The 12,495-nt window shown below is 32.6% G+C and overlaps 1 protein-coding gene and 1 pseudogene across 1 annotated transcript; both read right to left on the bottom strand.

Moving 5' to 3' along the window:
• Positions 1-2,398: 2,398 nt before the first annotated feature.
• Positions 2,399-3,318, bottom strand: LOC102505771 (olfactory receptor 4A47). Its single transcript, XM_032488685.1, has one exon. The coding sequence runs from the start codon at positions 3,314-3,316 to the stop codon at positions 2,399-2,401; it is 918 nt and encodes a 305-aa protein (XP_032344576.1). The 5' UTR covers positions 3,317-3,318.
• Positions 3,319-9,009: 5,691 nt separating this feature from the next.
• LOC116666655 lies at positions 9,010-9,639 on the bottom strand (annotated as a pseudogene).
• Positions 9,640-12,495: the final 2,856 nt, after the last annotated feature.

Here is a 12,495-nt window from a genome sequence, read left to right as displayed (position 1 = left end):
CCAAATTGAATCCTCTTGATGCTGTAAAGCTTGACATACTAAATAGAACATTTTCAAATTGTTATACAAATTAATAATTGTGTTGGAAGAATATTTTACTGTTTGGGCTTAGATACTTCCTTGTCATAAACAAAATTAAATTATAGTTGGGTTAAAAAATAAAATATTTTGAAAAGTTTATTTTTGAAAAAAGGTTAAAATTGATAAAATCATTGGAAGATTATGAAATTTTCCAAGAGTGATGTGATAGAAAAAAATCAAAAAGTAAAAGAATATTAAAATAAAATACTTATATAAAAACATCGATAATTATAACATGAAAGGTATAATAATTTTAAGTATATATAGTAAATATCAAGTAAATATTTATAGCAATATTATATATTATATCTTTAATGTAGAATAGGTTAATCAAAATTTGTCAGAAAAAATATTCACTTCAGTAGGCCAAGAATTCAAGTAATTGACAAAATCTATAGAGTGGATTCTGGGTTCCCTATATTATTCAAGAAACAGAGAAAACAAAGACAATTTTAAAAGTCCGTGACTTCAAGGAGGTTATAGACCAATGAACAGACACAATTAATAAAGACTTTCAGCTCATCAATTGAAATAACTACACAAATTTGAAAATTAAACATCTGACTTGGTCCATTTGGCTACTAATAAAGAATAACATAGACTGGGTGGTGAAATAATAAACATTTATTTTCACCAGTTTGGAGGATCAGGAGTCCAAGGTTAAGGTGCCAGCAGATTTCATATCTGATAAGGTCCCTTCCCTGTTGATAGACAACCATCATTTTGCTGCATCCTCATATGGCAGGAGAGTCATGGGTGTTGGGGTCTCTATAAAAGAGCATCCATTCCAATCATAAGGACTCCATCTTCATGATCTAATCATTTCCTAAAGGGCCCACATCCAAGCACCATCACATTCTAAAGGATTTAACTTCTGGTTTTGAAGAGGGACACAACTCTCAGTCTAGAGCAACATTCAAAGTGGAGGAAAAAAATACATAGAATCCGATAAACTCAAATGCTTGGTATTTTTGGTAAATAGCATTGTAGCTGAGAAGACTTTGAGATAATATAAGAAATATCCATTTAACAGGGATAAAAGTCAGGATATGAAGTTTCTCACACAGTGTGATTTACTAGTGATCAGTACCTATTGATTCAAAGACTTCACCCCTCATATCAAGATTAAACAATGGAGGCAGAATAGTACATTTCTTTGATCAAATGCTTCTGACTACTTAGAGGCAGATAATGTTTTATTTCAACCCTGATTCAAAGAAAGAAACTATTTCATGAATGATATGTCAAATAAAACAGTATATTCTGATTTCTTGATTGCCTAGTAATCTGTATTTCATTAATAAGAGAGATAAGATTGTCATATATAGTCAGCATTTATTTTAACAATGATACCATCTAAAACACCTGGTGTCGAGTTCTGTAGTTCATGTTTGAAGTTTGTAGATTATGTTTTATGCTACATTTACAGATGAAAGGCAGAGCCTGTACTTCTATAGAAGGCTATGAATCACAATAAGCAAAAAAGGAGCTGGGAATATTGAAAAGAGCAGATGTATTACCAGATATTCTAAACTATTGGGAAGACTAATGGATCATTGTTATGAAAATATAAATCCAAACAAAGCTACACCACTTGAGGAGATAATATGATTACCTACCTGGGAAAAGAAGTAAGATTTGATGATTTTTCTACATAAACACCTTGTTCATTTGAATGAATTTTACAAACTTAGCCACCTTATGATAGTATTACAACTGAAACATCACTCTTCTTCAATGTTAACATTCTAAGCAATATAAACAAAATAATATATGCAAAGTGTCTCACAGATAAAAAATTAAAATATATACTTCAATATTAATATGGGCTGTCTTTGTGTGGAATGGAGTGAATAAATTGTTTATGTCATACCTCTATTATTTTCTGAAAATTGTAATCAGTCCTACTAATTATGAGAATGTTTACATTATTTAAGAGACTAACAAGAGAAAATCTTCCACTAACTAAAATAAATCTACACTATTAACTATTGCTTAATTCATCATATAGAACATAAATGTATATCCTCGAGAGACATTTTATACCTAAAAACTATATATATTATCCTGGGAAACTGTGAAGATCTTAAAAATATATTTCAAACTATATATATACATATCTATAACTAGAAAATTATGAAATTATTAAAAGTATATAATAATCATTGGAAGTATTCACATAATAAATATTTTTCATCAAGCCCAAGTTATTAAACCTGAGGAGAAATTTACTACAGTTAAAAATCACACATGACTTCTACTGGAATGAACAAATTCTTTACTAAAAATAGGTGATAATATATATGTCCCTGCTACCTCATTTTCGTACCCTTGCCCAGAGCTTTTTCATGGCATTTTTCATCTCTCCATTTCTCAGAGTATAGATTAGAGGGTTCAACATAGGGGTGATAATAGTATAAAACACTGTCAAGCATTTATCAATGGGTAAGGTAGAAGGAGGTCTCACATACATAAAGATACATGGGACAAAAAAGAGGACAACCACAGTAATGTGGGAGGCACAGGTGGACAAGGCTTTGCATCTCCCTTTTGGGCTAAGATTCTTCAGGGAGTGCAGGATGACCCCATAGGAGATGAGTAAGAGCATAAAGATGACCACACAGATTGCCCCATCATTGGCAACCACAGTGAGGCCAATAACGTAGGTGTCAGTGCAGGCAAGTTTTAACAAGGGGTACATGTCACAGACAAAGTGGTCAATGACATTGGGACCACAGAAGGGAAGGTTATAAACAAAGAAAGGATGAGCTACAGCATGTAAAAACCCACCAACACAGGCCAATAGCAGCAGCAGAACACATACTCTCTTATTCATGATTGTGGAATAATGTAAAGGTTTGCAGATGGCCACATAGCGGTCATAAGCCATGGCGACCAGGAGGCAAATCTCAGCACCACCAAATAAGTGCTCTATAAAAAGCTGGATCATGCAGGCTTGGAATGAAATGGCTTTCTTCTTACTGAGTAAGTGTATAATCATATTTGGGGTGATTGTATTAGAATAAAGAGCATCCATGAATGATAAATAACCAAGAAAGAAGTACATAGGGGAACCCAGGGTTGGACTGACCACCACAGTCACGACAATGAGTAGGTTGCCCACCATTGTCACAATGTAGATGAGCAAGAACACAGCAAATAATATTTTCTGACCCTGGGGGCTTTGAGTGAGCCCCAAGAGGACAAACTCAGTCACATTCCTCCTTTGGTCCATAGAGTCTTCTGTATGTCTTATTTCAGAGTTCAGGACAAAATTACCTATAAATATTATTACTAGTGATTTCCTGAAGTTTTCAGATAACTTGTTTATTCTTTCAGCAAATAAGCAATATGGTTTATGTTCCAGTACTTTCAGATTTATCACATAAGGCTGATTAAAGCCTCATCCCTAACCTCAAAAATCTTTCAGACCAATGGAGAGGCAAGTAATTAAGAGACATGTGAGGGGAAAGAACACATTATTAATAACTGAATTGTCATAATTTGCTTTCTATCTGGAGGGTAATATAGTTGTACATATAGCTAATACCTTATACAAAAATTAAAATGGATTAAATTTTAAGAAAATATTAAAGAAAGGTTTACTTTATTTTACTTTTCACATATTAAGTAGATAACTTTTTCATCTCTATGGATGGGAGAATCTTCTTAACCAATCATTGAAATTCCTAAGAGATATATTTAACAATTTCAAAAAAAAATTTAAGGATTTAGTAAATTTAGATAGCACAATCTAAATACGTAAAAGTAGTTTGGAGAAAGATTTACATTGTGCAGGATTTACACAGAGGTAATATCTAAAATAGACAAAGATCTCTAAGAAATTAACAAATAAAAATATAAATTAAATATAAAAGAAATTTAAGATATATTTTAAAAATTGAGGGAAGAGTATATCTCAATGGCCACTAACATACTAGTACACTGAAGCTCAAATGGAACAGAAAAGTGACAATTGAAGTAACAGTTTGCTTACTACTGTATCACCTCATGTTCTTGAAAGCAATTTAATCAAGGTCTACAGATGCTACATTATCTTTTAATTTTTAACAGATTAATAAGCAATGTGTAGAGTACGTATTAATTCAGAATATCAGCGGATTTATAAATATCTGCCCATGAAAATATCCCCAATTAATTACACTTGAAATTAGTTCCTAAGACTAGTTTATGTTATAGGTCAATTTATCCCAGATCATTGTAACTCAAAAATATCCAAAAAGAGCAAGGTCAGATAGAATCAACCTCCTCATATGTCAGTAATCACAGAGGAGAGCTAACACGACTGATTGTGAGAATGACAAAAGAGAGCTTCTAGAAGAGTGAATTCTCACACCACCATTGTAGTCTTGCAAAATGTAAAGCCTAGTTCAGAATCTTGTGTGTAAATATCCTTGCTGGGTTACCTGCATAAGGAGACAGCCATTCAATCCATGTTCTGGGCTCCTCTGTCTTCTCCCTTGCTCTTCACTCACTGATGCCATCTCTGAGGACACGGAGTGCAAGATGCATGCAGCATCCCTAGACCTTAAACTGTTTCCATGTGACCAACTCATTCCATGCTGGCAGGAAATCTGTTTCAACTAAGTCATTCAGAAAAACATTCCTTTTCCAAAAGTTGGGATTTTCAAAGTGAATATTAATGGCCCATTACAAAAGAAATCTGAATCTGATTGTTAACAGAGAACCAAAATATTGACTGTTTGCAGGATATGTTTGAATCACTAACAAATGTAATTAAACCTTTTGATTGGAGAGAATACTATAAACTGTGTATGAATTGTTTACATATAAATTTTGCTCTTTGTCTTTTATACCGAAGAAATTGAAATAGTGAAAGTCTTTCCAGTATTTTGAGTCTCAATCAGTTATACTCTCCTGCCTTCATCGAGCATTGTTGAGCTTTGAGTTTCCTGAAGGATGGAGAATAATTTCATATACAAACTTCACTATATTTTGAGTCCATCATTTCAGTTTATGAAATTTGGTCCTGTGAGGTAAGGGCAAAGGTCTGTAAACACTTTATCTACATTTGAACTACTGTACATGTTATAAAGCCTTTCAGTTGGTGTATTTCCATGGGTGATTCTTGTCTAATTAAATTCAATGGGACCTTAATCATAATTTTGATGGTGACTCTTTATCTCCAGAGATGCCAACCAGGTAATCACCATGCAGAACAGAATTTACAGAGCCATGTCCTCTGGGAAAAAGTACTTAAAAAATGAAGTCATGTCACCAAGAGGGAAAAGTCCAGAATTGGCAGGGAAAAGAAAAATTGTAAAAACTTTCTTGTAGACAAATCTGTTAAAATTTAAGCTTTGTCTTTGAAGATGATAGCTGAACTAATTTCCAAAACATTATGAATGCTAATTTCAGAATAAATTGTTTGAAGTCTGTTTCAAATACAGATAAAATTTGTCACATACTTTGTCACATATTTTCAGACAGGCAATTTGATAGAATCTGTGTTAGTGTGGAAACAGGGGAAGAAGACATTTGTGGGACTATTCAGTTCATCTCAAATATCTCACAGGGCACTCAACAAAGTAGGCAGTACACTAGGCCATGACATATTTCCAAGGACTTAAATTATAGAGCACAAATATTTATAGGTATATATACATATATTTGTTACATAAATATTTTACAATAATGTAATTCTACTAGAAATGGATAACAAAAATGTTTCCAAATAATTACAAATTAAGCAAAATTCATCTAAATTAACCATGAACATTTTGATAGGTACATTTTCAAGACAAAGATGGTGATACAAATGTATGTGAAAGGTATCTATGAAATATATATATGCATAGAAAATTGTATGTAATATAACATTTTATTATATATAAATCAACTGGATGCAGTAAAAGGAGTGCTTAGAGAGAAATTTATAGCTTAAATGCAAATATTAGAAAACAAGAAATATTACAAGGAATGAACTAAGCTTCTGTCTCAAGAAGCTAGAAAAGGAACATTAAAATAAAACACTGAGAACCCTGCAGAAAGGAAATAGCAGATAGAAGACAGCAGTCATTGAAACAGAAGTTAATAGAAAATAAAGAATATATTTAAGACCAGGAATTGGTTCTTTGAAAGTTTAATAACCTTGATAAGAACGTAGCAAAATGGATTAAGAAAAAATAAGAGAAAGAACAGATTATCAGAAACAACACAAAAGAAAGTCATCACTGCAGATTCTATAGATCTTAAAAAGATAACAAAATATGATAAGGGAATTTATGACAGTATACTTGCCAAAAGAAAGTGGACCACTGCTATTAAAAAAAAAAAAACACAACTTTCTAAACACACAGAGAAAAATAATTAAAAGCTGAAATAATTAAATACTTAAATAAATTGGTTCTTTAGAATCTCACCATTTCCAAAACAAAATTTCATTCCCATATAGCTTGAATCATTGAGTTCTATACACCAACTAATCAAGAAACAGCACCAATCTTACATAAACACTTTCACAGAGGGGAGGAATTAACATAATTCCTAATGCATTTTATGTACCCATAACCCTCATACCAGACTGAAACAAGGGTAAGGGTATCATAAAGAAAACAATTCAATTAACATCTCACATTAACAAAGACACAAAATTCTGAGCACAGTATTTAGTATTTAGTTTGATTCTTTTGGAAGTTTTCTTGTGGATTTTTTTTCTTGCTATTATGGTTTTTGAGGCAGATCTTGAGATGTTCTCAGCCTAAGCCTAATCATGACCCACTCCTGATGCAAGATCTTCTTAAGTATTCAACTCAGTGCCCTGGCCTTTCTGAACCATGAGGGTTTTCAGCTGGTGAGAACAGGCAATATTCCTGGCCCAGTGTGAGGACCAAGCCACCTTCTCTCTAATCTCTCTGGGCAAATCTTTCCCCAGCCTAATGAAGTGGAAAGATCTTAGAGCTCAGCTTGTTTCCCATCTTTTAGTGAACACTGTCAGTTGTTTCTGATATCCGGTGTCCTGAAAATAGTTATTTTAAAGTTTCCCTTGTTTGTTTCCTTGTTCTGTCAGAAACTATATGTGAATATTCATAGCAGTTTATTCAGAATTTCAAATAACTGCAAACAACCAAAATATCTCTTAATTGAGAAAAAGCTAAATTAACTGTGATACACTCATAAAATGGGAAACTACTCAGCAATAAATGAATGGATCATGTTTATAAACATATTAATATGCATAAATCTCAAATGCATGATACTAAGAACAAAAAGTCTTATTTCAAAGACTATATAGTAGACATGATCTTACATATAGAAAATGCAAGAAACTGCAACAAAACTGTTACAGCTAATAAAAAATTCAAGTTTGCAGGATACAATATCAACATACAAATATTCATTGCATTTACATATACTAACATCAAACTACCCAAAAAAGAAATTAAGAAACTAATCCCATTACGGAAGCATCAAAAAGAATAAAATATTTAGGAAAAATTTGATCAAGGAGGTGAAAATTTGTACACTGAAAAATAAAATACATTGATGAAAAAAATTGAAAACACAAGTAAATGGAAAGATATCCATGTTCATGATTTGGAAGAATAAATATTACAAATACACCCACACCATCCAAATCAGTACAGAAAATATCACCATCATACCAAATCAAATAGAACATGTAAAACTGATTAGTAAGCAATTCATAGAAAAAGAATAAAATCGTTTTTAACATGTAAATAGGTGCCAAATAGATGGCATTTTGGCAATAAATATGAACATCAACATTTTAAATACATAAAGCAATTGACTGAAATTCACTTCTAGGAATTCATACTAAAAAATTTCAAAAAGATGCTTTTGCAGAATTATTTAACTTCAAAAAAGAGTGGGGAAAATATAAAGAGGACCAGATACATCAATTACAGTGCTGCTTTATGAAGAATTTAATCAGTATGAAGAAACTAGAATGAGTTACATTTATATAAACTGGCACATAAAGACCTATAGGGGGTTGAGTGATAAAAAGCAAAATGTATACACTGAAACATAAATATACACACATATATGAAAAATGTTTGATTTGCAAAGATTATTTCTAGAAGAATCTTAGAAAAAAACTATAGTGATCGTATCTGAAAGAACTGGAAGAAACTTGTTTGGGATAGTTTGGAGGTTTATTCAACACTATTCCATTTTTCATAAATTCTATTCTTAAAATTTATTATTCTCCATCATACTTATAATTTTCATTCTAAAATTAAAATATTACTCTAAAAATTTCATAGATGAGGCAAATAAAATGTAATAGATAGTCTATGCAACATTAAATATTTAATATAATATAGAGAATGAAGATTATAAAAATAAGAATCTGACTAAAAATAAAATGAAGAATGAGAAAGTAAGAGTAAATGCAGAAATTAATTAACAATTGCTATATATAAAATAGATAGGGAACAAAGTTCTACTATATAGCACAGGGAACTATATTCAATACTTTGTAATTGCCTATAATGAAAAATAATATGAAAAGGAATATCTATATGTACAACTGAATCATTATGCTGTACAACAGAAATTAACACAGCATTGTAAATATACTATGCATCAATACAAAAATTAAATTTTCAAAGAGGTAAAACAATTAACAATTAGTGTAACTCAATAAAATTTTCATTAATTCATTATAAATTATTTATTGACACCTTACTATAAATGCATCCTACTATTCTAGGTACAGTGATAAAACATACAGTTTACATTCTAGTAAGGAATTGTTATTAATAGCATGAACATATAGTTTATTCTTCAAGTATAATTATCCTAAATCATTTGAAGAAACAAAAAGTTTGCATCAGATTAATGAAGTTTTTACATTCCAAAGAGACAGGACTTAATGCTAAATCATCACTTTCATGATGGATACAGCACTAATTTAATACTTTATCTACCTGTATTTTTCCCCCAGAGCTTCTTCATAGCATTAATCATCTCAGAATTTCTTAAACTGTAGATTAATGGGTTCAGCATAGGGGTGATGACTGTATAAAACACGCTTGAAGATTTGTTGATTGAAAAGGTCTTAGCAGGTCTTGACACATGAAAATACAGGGGACAAAGAAGCAGACAACCACAGTGATGTGGGAAACACAGGTCTGGAGGGCTTTCCACCTCCCTTCCTGACAGGTTCTTTAGAGAGCGCAAGATGACTCCATAAGAGATGAGTAAGAGCAGAAACACAATAGTGCAGATCAGTCCTCCGTTGGCCACCACTAAGATGCCAATGATATAGGTGTCAGTGCAGACCAGTTCCAATAAGGGATACATGTCACATGTAAAGTGATCAATGACATTGGGGCCACAGAAAGGGAGCCCATAAATAGTGCCAAGTTGAATTACTGAGTGCAGAAAACCTCCAACCCAGGACACCACCAGCAGCACAACACACACCCTTTGCCTATGATAACCACCTAATGCAAGGGCTTACAGATGGTCACATAGCGGTCATAAGCCATCACCAAGAAGGAAGACCTCTGACCCAGCAAAAATGTGCTCTATAGACAAATAAGTCATGCAAGATTCAAAGGATATGGTATTTTCCCCAAAGAATAAGTCTGAAAGCAATCGGGGGGAAATAGAAGAGGAATAAGCTATGTCCATAAATGATAAGCTGGCAAGAATAAAGTACATCGATGTGTTCACGGTCTTGCTTACTGTTATTGTCACGACTATGAGTAGGTTGCCCAGCAAGGTCAAATGTAGAAGAGCAAGAACATAACAAAAAGGACCTTCTGCTCCTTTGGATTCTGTGTGAGGCCCAGGAGGATGAAATAAGTTACATTGTTCCTTGGTTCCATCTAGTCTGTACAGGTGCTGAGGTCACGTTATTAGAAGCAGTTTACCTACAAAACAGGTGGAAAACCTTTAAATGCATTATAAGGTTAATCTCTTTTACCCATTCAATTAAAACAACATGTATGGAGTATCTATTCATGTCCAATGTGTCATAGACATTGTAATTACCAAGTTCAATAGGGCATCATTCCCCACCCTTAGTGATATAATATATGACAAGGGGTCAGACACTTCCACACCCATGTAACAAGTGTCACTACAAGGATATTCACACACAGCTAAGAGTCACGGGGTAGGAACGCATCAGTCAAACTAGAATCAGAGAAGGTTCCCAGAGGAAGCAATGTTTAGCTGAGTTTTAAAGAAATAGTGAAAGAACAAGAAAAGATGGGAAGAGGATTTCATGATCAGGTCCATAATTTATAAAGTCACATAGGTGTAATATTGAGACCCAGTTAAACTAATTTACATATACAGGGTGAGGAACTCAAACTGTGAACAGAAGTTCACTGTCCTAGATTGTTTCAGAACTCACTGAGGCCTACTTCATGTGGCCTTTAGTTGGATATTTCTCCTTTTCCTGAACAGTAAATGCTGAAGCACGTAAATTGGGGTCTCCAGCCTTTACTTCTACACTTGTTTTGCAATTTTTGTATGCAGTGTCTCCAATTTTGGACCTCTGCAGTTGGATATCAAGTTAGTAAATATAACACAAAATTTTAAATTTTCCACAACACTAAAGGTGATACCCATTTCATGAAATGGGACCACCTTCAATGTAATTGCTCAGACAGAAAATCTCACAGTATTATTCACTCCCTTATTGCTCTCATATGACTTATTGATGACTTTTTTTAAAAAAATGCTACTGTCTTTACTTGGAAAGTATATCACAAATTTGATTATTCCCTTTCCCCCATTTCCTTCTTGGTTCACTGCAATAGCCTCCTGCCAAGTCGCTCCACTTTTATTCTGGACTCAGACAATTTGTTCTCCTGAAGGAGACTGAATGCTTTTCTTTAAATCTTGTTCTGAATATATCACTCAAGTGCTCAGAACTCCCACAGTGGATTGCAATCATTCACTCACATTTTATCACATTTAATATTCACATTAGCAAGAACAGTAAATCCCATTTTCACTTGAAGAACTAAGGCTCAGAACATCTCATTAATTTCCCCCAATGTCACACATTGTTAACAGATAAAACTGGAATTGGAATCTAAGTTTCATGTATTTCAAAAAGATTTAATTTTTTTAAATGATAAAGACAGTGATATAATGATGAGACTGGTGGGCAGTATCTACTGGTAGTCTTACCTTGTGGAGGCTTGTTCACAGTCAGAGGATGACTTAAGCTACTCACAAAGACTTGGAATTCCTCTTTCATTCATTGTGGCCACAGATGGGAGATAATTAGAGAGCTGTATTATTAGGATATATTTTCTTTCATTCAGCTCTCTGTTCATTTCTTATATGGTCTCTTCTGGTTATTCAGAAACTATCTTTATTTGCACTGTAGATAATTTTAAAGAAATTCCACAGTGATCATGAAGAAACAGATGTTCACCATGTGGGATAATTTATTAAAGACAAGTAAATTCATGTTTACATAGGAAGATAGCAACTAGCCATTTCCCAGGGAAATTTATCTCAAGTAAATTATTTTCCTACTAAGTTCAAAATTTTAAAAATACCATTCAGTTGTTTAGTTCTCATCCGATCATATCAGTGTAGCCAGATTAGTGAACTTGAGATTTTGAGATATTATTGTGCTATTTTTTTAATTTTATGTATTGCTTTAAGTCTAACCAAGGTAATCTTGAAATTAGGGTGAAAAAGATGGAAAACAGAGAAAATAATCAGCTGGAGAATCATGTTGAGACTATTGCTAGTAAAAACAAAATATTAGAGCAAACATTTTGATTCAATGTAGATTAATTTTTCATATATATTGCCACTTGCCATAGCAAGTTTTACTTTCCCTTTATTTAGTACTGGATTTATTCTGCCTTAATATTTGGTCAAATATATCAAATTTTATCAACAAATCAGAAATTATTTCTAATCATTTTTGTAATTATGAATTGCTTTTTATAAAAATTTAGGGTACTTATTTTCATACACAAACTGTGCTATGGGTGAGAATTAATAAGTAATGAATAACACAGGGAAGTAGAATCGTATAAAAATTCTTTTCTGCATGGATTTTACATACTGACAATGCAGTCAGACAATAAAGAAAGGACAATTTAATAAAATAATTGTAGTCCAATGCCATTCTTATTAGACAGAAAATAAAGTACTTTTATAGAAAAAAAGAGGAATTAGCTGACTTTCAAAAATGTAACCAGAAAAGGCCTTTCTAATAAGGTGATGTTTAACCTGAGATCGAAAGGACAGGAAGTGACTACCAGTGGAAGCACTGTCACAGACAGTAATATTAAATAAAAATTAAGTAAAAGTATCTCATTTCAGAGATGAACAGGTCTACACATAGAAACACTAAAACTTTACTAGGAATTTTTATTGCAGTACTATGTTGCAAAAGAGTAATGACAGTGTGCACTCATG

This window comes from Camelus ferus, chromosome 10, assembly GCF_009834535.1.
Source record: "Camelus ferus isolate YT-003-E chromosome 10, BCGSAC_Cfer_1.0, whole genome shotgun sequence".
NCBI lineage: Eukaryota > Metazoa > Chordata > Mammalia > Artiodactyla > Camelidae > Camelus > Camelus ferus.
This window is presented reverse-complemented; position numbering and strand designations above follow the sequence as displayed.